At 34.8% G+C, this 13,045-nt stretch overlaps 3 protein-coding genes across 3 annotated transcripts; 1 reads left to right on the top strand and 2 right to left on the bottom strand.

Annotated features, from left to right (window-relative positions):
* Window positions 1-805: 805 nt before the first annotated feature.
* On the bottom strand, window positions 806-3,162 carry TRIADDRAFT_35852 (expressed hypothetical protein; the record flags this gene model as incomplete). The annotated part of the gene is made up of 5 exons (XM_002111517.1): window positions 806-1,078; window positions 1,620-1,713; window positions 2,560-2,638; window positions 2,897-2,952; window positions 3,129-3,162. 5 exons carry the CDS (start codon window positions 3,160-3,162, stop codon window positions 985-987), a joined length of 357 nt encoding a protein of 118 aa, XP_002111553.1. The 3' UTR covers window positions 806-984.
* Window positions 3,163-4,971: 1,809 nt separating this feature from the next.
* On the top strand, window positions 4,972-7,130 carry TRIADDRAFT_24299 (uncharacterized protein; the record flags this gene model as incomplete). Its single annotated transcript, XM_002112014.1, has 9 exons — window positions 4,972-5,050; window positions 5,301-5,452; window positions 5,655-5,744; window positions 5,888-6,025; window positions 6,090-6,109; window positions 6,285-6,333; window positions 6,488-6,596; window positions 6,745-6,806; window positions 6,945-7,130. The coding sequence occupies 9 exons, from the start codon at window positions 4,972-4,974 to the stop codon at window positions 7,128-7,130; spliced, it is 885 nt and encodes a 294-aa protein (XP_002112050.1).
* Window positions 7,131-7,212: 82 nt separating this feature from the next.
* On the bottom strand, window positions 7,213-11,392 carry TRIADDRAFT_50208 (uncharacterized protein; the record flags this gene model as incomplete). The annotated part of the gene is made up of 16 exons (XM_002111516.1): window positions 7,213-7,269; window positions 8,410-8,553; window positions 8,663-8,789; window positions 8,874-8,959; window positions 9,109-9,194; window positions 9,284-9,457; window positions 9,568-9,669; window positions 9,749-9,809; window positions 9,884-10,003; window positions 10,081-10,206; window positions 10,304-10,407; window positions 10,499-10,575; window positions 10,692-10,785; window positions 10,896-11,058; window positions 11,161-11,232; window positions 11,342-11,392. 16 exons carry the CDS (start codon window positions 11,390-11,392, stop codon window positions 7,213-7,215), a joined length of 1,644 nt encoding a protein of 547 aa, XP_002111552.1.
* Window positions 11,393-13,045: the final 1,653 nt, after the last annotated feature.

The raw sequence follows: 13,045 nt of genomic DNA, 5'->3' as shown, positions 1-13,045 counted from the left end.
ATGTAACTTATTAATTCCTACGTGGATACATTAAGGTAACTTAATTGATGGATGTTTTACGTGAGAGATCCCAATACGAAAAAGAGTCAAAGGAATTGTACGTCACGAAATGAATGTTTTAATTGGATTCCTTGGATCTTTATTATAGTGACATTACTTCTGTACAATCCAAATTACCTCACTTGCATGTGCTACATCTGCGACTGATATCATCTAAATAGCGTTTGTAAGATAGTTATTAGAACACAAAACGTCTAAAATGTCTTACAGGTTACCATAGTTACAGAGAATTACTGCTATTGAGCCATAACTAACTTGTACGTAATGAATAACATTTCTCTATCGGCGTAGTTAGGATATAAGTAGCAATCAGTGAGAGCTTACAGTAAACTCGACTTGTCGACTTGTGAATAACGAAGTTTTCGTAGTTGCAAATGTATTCACGAAATGTCTAGATATAGCACTAGTACACAAACAGATGACAAGTACTGAAGCAATCGGGAATGTATTACCGCTGGAATTGTGTATTATTGCTAATACTCGTTGACATTTTAAAACGTAGAAACTCATCAGAATGCAGGTAAACATTTTACTACCACAATTTTAAATGTACGTAGTATTTCTACACAATGTAATAGCAAGTTAGATATAATGCAAAATTAATTCTGCGTACAAATCCTATAACAAGTAGTCAAGTACTAAGTAATATTATAATGATAATCATTAATACCGCAGGTATAAATCCTAACATTGTCTAGACTTTAGGAGTTGATAAATGTTATTGCGTGCGTCGATGTCGAAGGTAGCTAAATAAAGTAATATAGTATAACCTATACAGTATCACTGAATTAATTTAATTATAGACGATTGTTGTTCATGACTAGGAAAGTAATAGCTTTCATTCAGCTGATTCTAATAAAAGTATGATTCAGTAACAATGTCCTTTTTTTCTGTTCGTGGTCAGGTAATGTTTTCGGTACAGGCTTAATCGGTACCAAAGGTATTTTCTCCGCTATATGCTATGTATAGGAATCCATCTTCATCTTTATGTTCTTCATAAATTGCACCCATTGTCGAACTAAGACATACAAGATGATAAAGAAAATTATCAACTGCCTTATATTCAATGAAACTGCTGATCGATCACAGCATTAGTATAACAAAGCTGTATGAATATAGCCATGAAATTAAACAAATAATTTAGTTAACACATTAATTGTAATCTATTCTCACCAAGCGCACATCATTTGGTGACAAGATGAAAGAAATGAAAACTTTATTTACTAATTGGTTAAAGTCAAACTTGTTGGACGATTCTTAGTATAATTTAAAGTATTAGGAAAAGTATAGATAGGCGTGCCTGCTATATGCTGCAGATAAAGAATACAGTAAGCATAGCATCTGCATTACTCTACAGTGTACAGGCATAAGTGTTTTATAGCACATTATATAATAAGTGAGACGCTAGGAGGCAAAGTTTGATTTACTATCATAGCTGTTGCAAAATATAATAAATACAGCATCGATTTTAATACGTGTAGCTTAAAAACAACGTCAATACACATTTTATAAACATGAGATGAATGGTACGGTAATTTTAACACAATTTCATAATGTACCTTGTTGTTGGCAATATCTTGTTGACAAACAGGAACATAGCCTTTTCTGGAGGTAGTTGAATTCTTTTCCTGATGATATACATAAACTGGGCAACTGTTTTATGAAGAAGTGTACAGAAGAAAAAATGTTAGGACTGACTGGTGTTACATATGTCTTCACTCATTTAAACATCGCAAGGGCAACAAGCTTATTTACATGTACTGTACAGTACTGTATAACAAAATCATGATTAGAATTTTATATCCAAAAATATCGATCAGAAACGAGTGGATAATCTTTCCAATGATAATTATTATAATAGGTGCACTTTTATCGAGCAGTTACATGGGCATTTTTAGCTCCTTCAAATCTACTACTACGCCTATTTTAATAGTAACTGCAAGGATATAATTTTAGTCAAAGCATGGTTCTAGTTGGTCATTTTACAGTATTCTACCGAGCGACTGTATACTACATATTTTATACTGCAAACAGATACCAGTCCAATACACTACAGTAGACTATATGACATCCATACATAGACATGTAAGCATTGAGATGTTTCAGGCATGGTACTGTAATGTATGATTATAATAAACTTTTTTTAAAATTTCAATATGACTGCCTACTGTAAACCATCATGTCGTCCGTATGTTCGCTTGTTTTTCTAATAACTAGTATAACTGGGGCTCGTTCTACTTCGCGTACGCTAGTAATGTGATATCCAACATTCAAGCAGTTAAAAGCAGATATCTATTTCTTTGTACGAGTAGAAGCGGAAATATAAATCAGGAAATTTAAACTATTTAACCAAACGCCATCAAGGTCCCCAATCTTTGTTGGAAAATAAGAGTACATACTGTCTAGTACCGTACGATAGGTTTTCATAAGATTGCCGATTCGTTTGAACTATTGTTAAAGTAATAACATAATTAATAGGCAATATGCCCGAGTTTCTACCTGTCAGATCCGATGGCACTAAAAATTTTCTTTTATCGATATCAGGGATACTAGACTTTGCTGCTTTTTCAACCACCACCTATTAAAAGACAAGTATAAAAATTATTGTATAATTAATGATAGAGAAAACATGGATGGAAATGGCGCAGTCCCCTAGTATTGAACGGTATTCGATCTACAGTACATTACTTTAGTTCAAGTTTGGATTTCAATACAAGTAAATGAAAACATGCAGCATTCATACAGACTATTGTACAGTATTACAGAATACAGTCTACGTGTAGGGGGATATTACATTCATCAAAAGAGAATGACGGAAGTCATAGAATTGTCTTACCGGGATTCGGTCTGGGTATTTGGCTCTAATTTTCGCCGATTCTTGTCGCCTTTGCTCTATAAAACATGAATGAAAGCGTCCTTTACTATGATGAATTTGACGCTCGAAAAAAGAGTTGGTTATCTATGTCGCGTCGCGAACTGTACTAATTTGCACTCTGACTTAAAGTAACTTCAAATCGATATCAAACCATCTAGCTTCGAGACACATAAAGACTTTCATTCTAAATAACCTAATGTGTGTTCTTCTTTAAACTGCCACTTCATTCTGATTCTTGTTCACTTTCTCTTGATCAAAAAAAAGTCAGGATAAATATTATGACGATAACAACAATTTCAGCGTTTGAGTAAAATCAAGATACACGTCAAAGCAGTACTCTACCGTACTGTACTGAGTTCACACCGTCCAACTGCACCTTTACGCCTGACCAGCAGTTTTTAACTAGCTTTCCCCACAATACGTCATACAGTATAAGATCGGGACGGACGACGGTACGCGTAGTGTTTTGTACCATCTACGGTACTGTAGATCATCTGTATCGTTGGACTCTACTAGCTCAGTCATGCCTTAGCGTTGTAGACTGGAAAGCAGTCACCCCTCATCTACAGTAATGAGTATGGAGTGTCCCTACGGTGTAGTACAGTACTATATACTGTACATTACAGTACTCGGTATGGTACTCTGGCTACTGTACCTGTCTACTGAATGTACTGTACGTACGGTACGGTACAAATGTTCATCAAACGAAACAACATGGGGTAGTCCAAATCGATGTTGATATTCGATTCTACTACAGCTATTGACTAATGGTTAAATAATGTGTACTCTTCAACTGTATTCATCAGCAAACATATGTTCCTTTTTTATACGAGCGTTGGGTCTGTATAATGTAGCCCGATTGTCTCTCTTTTTCTTAGCTGTTATATCGAATTATTCGTACGTTATTTATTAATTATCTGTTGCAGGTGCGGCTAAATGTTTGCATGTACGACGCCCCGTAGTGGTTCTAATTATAGAAGCTGATATTACCAAGCTGTTACTAAATTTTGAATGGTTATCTAGATGAACTTTTCGCGAGATAATATGCTATTACCATTTTAAATGGAGGGAAAAAATCCTATACCTTCAATGCCTGTAGGAGCACATAATACAATGTACGAATATATATACATCTACTCTATTCATTTTTGAGGATAGTCGAGATATTTATAGTTACAATGATTTCTTTCCTTAATAACCTCTTAATAAAGTCATCTCCATACTACGCATATTTCCTATTTAACCTAACTCTCATGCCAATTTTGGCAGATCTCATTCTTGCTTGGCATATCTCTCAGTCTATGATAACTTGCTGTATACTTGTATGATTAAATGTAAAGGTGATCTTTATCATTTTAACCCATTAGTTTGTATAACCGTTTGTATCAGCACTTCTAATTCAGAAGATATGCAATCTGCAGATACTAGGCAGTGCAGTGCTTGACTTCAAAATAATATTAAAATATATATTGAACTTAAAATAAATAAATGCCAGTACTAGTTACGAAAATAGATAACTTGGAAGTCAGAACATTAAAAGGACCAATTTGTAAAGTGTACAGCAACAGTCTCTGTTATTGACTAAAATCTCTCTAGGATCAGCAGTACTGTCTATATGCACTGGTTGTACGAATATCTACAGTAGAACGTCGAGTCGAATACTAAAATTTCGATTTCAATGCGTGCATGTTGATGAAATCAAATAAAAGTGATGATTCATTGATGATCCTAATAAGATGACATCATCGATAAATGCAGTACTGTACTGTACAGTGTACAGTGCACAGTACACTTTACAGTACTGTACTGTAAGCAATTCTATGGTTGCTCTGTACTGTACTGGATTCGGGACTTCTGAGTTCGTCTTTCCGTCTGAATTCTGTTAATACATTACATTATAGTCTCTAGCAGGAACGAGCAAGAACAGCAGTTTACGGTACTGCACTGTATATCTCCACTGCCTGTATGGGTGTAAACCGTGACTGACAGCAGTAACCATAGCACTGCAGCAGTTGCCTATTTCTGTTTCAATGAAAATGGCAGAAAACGACGGAGAAGTTTCAGAATTGCAGCAGCTACTCGATAGACATAAATTAGAAAGGAAAGAACTGCAAGGTAACCTCGTATTGATTATATAGGATTAACTCCAGCTTGGATTTATACTGTATAGCTTATAAGCTCAATCACTATCGTACTGCAGACGTGCACAGCTGGAACTGTTGCTAGCAAAGATATTGAGCTCTATACAGTACTGATCCATAAATGCGTCAACTGTGCACAGTTTGGAAAGTAATAAGAAAGGTAGAGAAATTGGGCTATTGTTGCGGATGGATATCTTTAAAACTTTTACTCAATTATTCAATAGCTAAAACACAGAAGCTGAAACATGCTGTTCCTAAAGGTGACAAGAAAAAGAAAAAATTCGTTTCAGCTGAAGTAGCACAGCTGGAATTGGAATTGACTCAGCGTCACGAAGCTGAATTAAAAGCTCTGAAAGCACAATCCCCAGACACTCAAGTTCGTATCATAATGCTACATTTGAATGACAAATTATATGAAATTTACTCGATATAAATGGATAATTATGATATCTGCAATTGTGCTATAGACAGTATAATTATATGTATATATTAAGTCTCCAGACATCTTGTAAATAGAGATTGAAGATGATTACTACGGCTATATTGGGTATTATAAACTAATTGTAACGCTATCGTAGGATGAAAATAATTTGGAGATTTCAAATTCTAATGAAAAGAATGAAAAGAATACTTCTACTGCAAGGATATCAAGGGCTGAAAAGAGGCGTGTACGTAGAAACTATAGCACTAAGTTCTGAGATGTAATAGTCTTGTCTGTAAATGTCACAAATACTACACCTACGTGTACGCATATAGGTCTTTTAATGTGCACTCCTTTTGTGAACATAATAAAGTATTTCATACACGTTAGGAAAAGCAAGCAGCTAAAGAACGTGAGCGGCAGCAGAGAATTACTGAAGCTGAAGCAGAAAATATTAATTCTGATCGAAATTTAGAAATTCGAAAGTTTCAAGATATACAAAACAAATATAAATTGATAATGTTTGAGGTACGACGTCATCCTTTCTATTTGTATCAAGATATTTACTCAGGCAATACTTTACTTCTTCTAGGTACCCCCTGATGGAAATTGGTTAGTATCAAATAAAAGTGATACCTGCAAAGACTTACAGTGTCTACTTTACTGAACACCTGAGATAATCTTTCGTCTTATATTTAAGTGTCAAATTAGACAAATTTATCGATTAACTGCTATGCTTTTAAATAGAACAGTAAAATTCGTTAAATTTTACTTGTATTTCATTTAGTTTATATTATGCTATTTCCGACCAACTCGATACTCGCTTAGGAACTAAGGTATCAAAGTAAATCATACACTTATTACATAATGCGGTGCCTCCATGGCATCCCTCAATTGAATAAAAGCGATAACAATTTGTTGTTCTAAGGATACTGAAATAATTAATAATAAATAGTCTAATCCTTCATATAAAAATTTATCTGGCTGTAGGCAACAGTTAGCGATCTTCGACAACAAACAGCTGACTATATGGTAGCCCATGAAAGCGAATTTGTACCTTTTATAGCTTTGGATGGAAATGATAGCTCTCTTGCATCTGGTATAGTACTTTTGTGCTTTGACAAATTTAATATTGCAAATAATGATTTTAAAAAGCTTCGTATATCGAGTTCAGAAATTATTCCGCAGTTCTTAAAAATTTTACGAAATGTTTACATGTACTGTATGCTTCTAACTTGATCGTACAGAAGAGTTTAAATCCTATTGCCAAAATATCACTGAAACAGCAAAGTGGGGTGGTCAATTAGAAGTAAGATTTTCGCACTGTGATTACGGTTCCTTATGCATGGAATATTAAATGTCACTGAAAAAATTGTGAAATGTAATATCATCTACAGTGTAACGCAATATTTCTAAAGCAATACACTAAATTTTTCGATGACTGTAGATCCTTGCATTGTCTAATGTTTACAACGTACCCGTGGATATATATCAGGCCAATGGATCCATCATAAACATTGGAGAGCAGTACGATGTAGAAAATAAGATAAGATTATCTTTTCATCAATATCAGTATGCCCTCGGTAACCATTATAATTCGTTAAGACCGGTTCATGATACAGATACGCAATGAAGGTAAAATTATTTTAGCTTCTCAATTTGAAAATACTATAGAATTTATTCATCAGTTTGTAAGCAGATTTTCGGATCATCAATTACAGACGCCGAGATCGTATGTGTAGCTGTAAAGGTAACAGTTTTATCTGGTGGAGCTACTTGAAATGTTATTAAAATGTGTCAAATACTGTGGTAACTATTTTTTACGTAAACGCGTGATACTCCTATATATTTAGTTGTATACAAGATAATCCATTTAAAAATGAAATAAGATATATTAATTATTTATAATATAAAATAAAAGATTGAATATACTATATTCTTGTTGACAAGAGCCTGTAAAACGAGTACTGTATTGTATAACATAATATATGCAGTACAATATCCACCCGTCCGATATATGGTGCCGATGCACTAGTTTAAAATGCAAAATTGCTTTCCAATGACGATGAAATCACGTCTGTGTTTAGTGTACAGTTTTTGTACGTAAATATTTCGTATAGGCACTTGTGCGTTATGGCTATGCTATCGCCTTAATATTTTCAATGACACCCATCAGGTCCGTTATGATAATGTAAAAATATGTAAAAGCAGCCAACTGCAGATTTCGATAAATACCGCAGACAAAGCCTTCATTGCAATTGTATGTTTTATTATAAAATTGTATAACATATACAATAAGTGATAAAGTAGGTAGGTATATGCAGTATGATAAATTATTGTAAGACTAAAAACAAATTCGCTATAATTAATGTGATTACTATGCTACTTTTATTATATTAGCTGAACATTTCAGCAGATTCTAATATTTGGAGTCCCTAGTTATCGTAAAGACCTCATTCCAAAGAGTTGCAAAAAATATACTCAAGTTCGAGGAACTTTATTTGTATCTAGTATCTGATGTGGTACTGAAAAATTTAATATAACCTTTCGAGACTACAGTACTTGCAAGGGAGATGATATTAATAGTATATAATCCCTTGATACTTGTATTCTTTCAAGCGGTCTAGTTGAACTCTTTCACCTTGAGGTCACCAAATGTCTTCGTGACGAAGTTTTTAAACGGTGGTGTTCCCAGCAATAGGTTTGTCACTTTCAGTTTCGGATTTCGCGGGTACATCCGCTGTCTCAGAGGTTTCTTTTTCCTCTGGTTTCATTGCGGGAAATAGCAAGACTTCCTGTTGTTACAATCATAAGATATAGATATAATCAAAAAGAAAAGGCATTATTCTTATTATAATTATAAGATTGAAAAACTATATTAGTGATGAGGTTAATAGTATCTATGCACGTACCTTAATGTTGTTAGAATCGGTCAAAAACATTACTACGCGATCAATTCCCATTCCCCATCCTGCAGTAGGTGGCAATCCGTATTCCAACGCAGTGCAAAAATTTTCATCAACGAGCTGAGCTTCATCATCACCGGCAGCTTTATCCTAAAGAACAAATCACATATAATGAGATAGAAACTAAACCTTACAAATTATCGGAATGTTTATCGCTAGACCTAAATAAAGCACAGCCTATATTAAATAATAAATATACCTTAGCTTGCATCATAAATCTTTCCCTTTGGACTATAGGATCATTTAACTCCGTGTAGGCGTTAACAATTTCCTTTTTACACATAAACAACTCAAAACGTTCAGTTAGTCCTGGACATGAGCGGTGCCTAATATAATAGAATTATAGGCTATTAATCAAACATTTTATTATACTATATTTGCGTTCGGAAATAACTCCAGAGCTAACTCACCATTTAGATAAAGGGCTCATAATTTCCGGATGACCAACTATATACGTTGGATTTATACATTGGGATTCAATATATTCACCAACAAGCTAAATAAATTAATTAATCATTTCTTTATTACTGACGTAAATAGCTTGCTAGAGAAGCTAGTAGTTTACATCTATGTAGCAGATGTTATAATAAATGGAAAAAATAAAATTTAAAATTTACGACACTTCCTAGAGAGAAATCGTATAACCTTATCAAGAAGCCTAGCCGTAGTTCGCGGAGGATTACACTCAACTCCTTGCTTATCGCATAGATCGGAAAGGAACTGTCTAGTCTCTAGATGGTAAAATACAACGACGAAATAAATTACAATATATAATACTATAATTACGGTTAGCTATTTAAGTAACGATTGCAATATTGACCTTCTGTATGCAATTCGGTTGCCGCAGGAAATTTAACCTTTAAAACATTCTCTAATTCCTCTATCATGTTTACTCTCCGGAAAGGAGGAGTAAAATCTACCGTCCACGTCTCCCCTTCAGGTCCATCTGGGTGGTACTCAATTTGGTGACTTCCTCTAACTGATTTGACCATACCTATGGATTTGAACAATAAAGTAAGACAAGGCATATGCGTAAAATTTACAATTAAAAGTGATACCGATTTTTCATTGAGATAAGTTTAAATTTTATAATCCTTTTGTTACCGTGCAATAGTTGTTCCGTTATAGACATTAAATCGGTGTAATCTGCAAATGCCATGTAAAATTCGCACGAAGTATACTCGGGATTGTGCGTTAAATCGATTCCTGTAATGTTAACGAATGTATCTTAACTACTACGATAACTATCATTTCGTAATGATACGAATGCATTATCGATCGTTACCTTCATTTCGAAAGTTTTTTCCAATTTCAAACACACGATGCAAACCTCCAACGACTAGTTCCTATGAATGAATGGTATCTGATTATTTTGAGACTATAAAGAAAAATTAAATTATTAAATCACGGACAAGTATACCTTTAGATAAAGCTCTGGAGCTATCCTCAAGAATAAATCCATATTTAAATCATTGTGGTGAGTGATGAATGGCTTAGCTGTAGCACCACCAGCAATAGCGTTCATCATCGGGGTTTCTACCTATTTTTGACAATTAAGCGTTCAATGAATGACTTCTACAGACTAGAATAACTAATTAAAATAAAATAGATTATCACCTCCAAAAATCCCAGATTCATAAAATATCGTCGTATGTATTCGATTATCTTAGCGCGAGTAACGAACTTAGAACAGCTAACCGAATTAATCATAAGGTCCAAGTAACGTTGTCTAAATCGTGTTTCCTAAAATGTATATATACACAGCCAATAAGCAGTTATATAGAATGATAAAGTCAGTGAATCCCATCCTTAAACACAATACTTTGTGGAGAGTTTTTACCTTGTCCTTAACACCAAAGTGTAAGTGAGGCATCATGTGTAGGCATGGAGACAACAGTGTTGTTTCAGTAGGTATGATACTAAGTTCACCTTTCTTAGTTTTACCTAGGGAAGCCATAGCAATGATGCAGACAAAATTATTCACCTTATTTTTGTGGTAGTTCATTTTTAATAATTTTGTACCAAGTTCACTGACCTGGATTGCCCTTGAAGCCAACAATGTCACCTCGCCTGATATTTCCATTAACTTCTAAGAAGTCCTGCTGGCACTGTCTACATTATACAACGTGTTTATAAATAAGAACACGGTTGAAAATTACTAGACCTACTTGTAACCGGTTTGTTAATGGGTTAATGACATGTAGAGGTTAGCAACTATTCCTATTTACCTAGCATCAGCCATAACCTGAACTTTAACACTATCTGCTCTTAAATCGTAAAAAATCAGTTTCTGGCCGGACGCCCTCTTGGCGTAAATTCTACCTGTATAATTTTTTGAATAATATTACAGTAAATGTAAAACCTCCACATTAAGAACAATTGTCTTTGATAGCTATTTTTCCTGTATCCTTAATTGTACTATAACGGCAAACCTGCAATACTGACAACGTCTTCCGATCGATCGCCAGGTTGTAGAAGATTGTATTTCTCAATGAAGCGTGGCAAAGATATTGAGACATGAAACTTGTGCGGATAGGGATGATTATCCGAATTTTTTAGCTTGGCAACAGCTTGACTTCTTATCTTGAAGTATTGCTGTAGATAAATAGTGTATGCTATCATATCACCAGTATGCATAGTAAATTTGTAGTGGTAAGATTATTAAGAAAATTTCAACTGTAGAATACTGGCATTTACATTAGGATCAAGATTTTCTTCATCAGCTTCGGCGCTCGTCTGTTTGGCATCCTTTGGTTTGCTTTCAGGTTGCTATAAAGTAGTTGCACAATATATAGTTTAAGCTTTATGGATATTTCATTCTAGTACTATTGTGAAAGACTTTAATTTGTCAAGGGTACGTTATAGTAACAGGGCAAACCTTGCTGGCTGCTTTAGCTTCTTTCTCTTTCTGTTTCTTTTCAGCTTTCATCCTTCTCTTTAATTCACTATTTGGATATCGAAAAAATCAGTTAATGGCGTTTGCTTCCACTGAGAGAAATGGATAAAATGATATATGCGGTAAGCTATGATGTTTTAAGTGTATCTGATAGACCGGTCAATGTATATATCGTACATTGCCATTAACTACAGAGCAAAATGTTGGCAAGTTACAGGTAGAGATACAGACTGTAGTTTATTAAATTGTTACGAGTTATATACTCTTTAACAGTGTATATACATGGTCTACAAAAGATCAAGTACAGTTCTCAGTTCACTTTAAGGATAAGAGGGTTTTTGATAGCTTTTTGAAATGCGATTTTTGATTTTGAAGAATTCAATGGGGTTATTGGCAAACTTGCTACAGTTGAAATATAAACTCATCTATCATGTAGCTTAACAGATGATCCCACTTCGGATCATCATTCCTTATCGAGGTCTAAATCGTCGACATTGACCAAGTTATGGATATCGATCACATTTTACAGTACAGTCTAACAATGACGCAATTTCTCGGTCCATGGCATAACAGTATATGATACCAAAATGACACATTACAGCATAGCGTTCTCCAAACCACAATAGACGTATTGAGCGATGCAAGTACGAAAAATTCTTCCGACTGTATTTTACGGTAAAAAGGAAGTTGAGATGGAATTGAATATGCTGCTAACATGGAATAGCCACTGTAAATCTAGGGAACGGCAGATGGAGCCAAAATAAATTGGATTCATGTCTGGGGAGGAATTTTTTTGACAGTTTATTCCGATCACAATCTGTACAGCACCCATTGCCATGAATGGTATTTGTGCAGTAGGGTTGGTTTACACTACATCGTTGTAATTTGTACATGATTGTAAAAGTAAGCTTCTACCTGACTGTCAGTGCATCTTGATATTGTATATAAATAATGATAATATGACTTTGATTGAGGATTTACCCGCGGTTGTCCATGAATGCCCAAGTACGAGCAATATGGTACATTGACAAGTAAACTCCATTAGTGAGTGAACCATGTGTCGTTGTGGAGTGATTTAATGGAAGTCATGTACAGGGCATCGGATTGACATTACCGGTAGGATTTTTCACTGTTGGAAAGACGAAGTGTTGCCGACACATGTCGCAGCTTTATTAAGAGATCCTTTTCATGCATGAAGGCTTCCTTTCAAATTGAATGTACATCTCTTTGGGTTAGTATTTCAGTCAATAAGTGGAAAATCTTGGCAACATGAAGCTTTCATTGTGGCATCACTATCAATTTTTGTATAGTACAGACTGGCAAAATACGTAGGAAGCACTACTGATCCTATCGCGGAGACTATCAAGCCAATTGAATGTTTTACCCCAATGGCATGGAGATGAAAGGAGGACAACTATTGTGTCAATACGCACTATGTAGCTCGGTGCAGTATTTCAATGGAGTCTTTTCTCATGTATTAGACGACTAAGCTATGTGTCTTTCTTCCATCGTATAGTATCGCCATTTAAACTCGATTCAAGACCATTTTGAACGGCGTAGAATTGAGATTGTATTGAAATTATCCAACTTACTTTTTACTCAATTTCTCTGATTGATTTTCGTCTTCCGCCATAGTCAATCCACGTGTGCCGCCGCCTGCAGATGGAGGAAATGGGCAATGGCCAG

This window comes from Trichoplax adhaerens, genomic scaffold (genome assembly GCF_000150275.1).
Source record: "Trichoplax adhaerens TRIADscaffold_4 genomic scaffold, whole genome shotgun sequence".
Taxonomy (NCBI): domain Eukaryota; kingdom Metazoa; phylum Placozoa; class Uniplacotomia; order Trichoplacea; family Trichoplacidae; genus Trichoplax; species Trichoplax adhaerens.
This window is presented reverse-complemented; position numbering and strand designations above follow the sequence as displayed.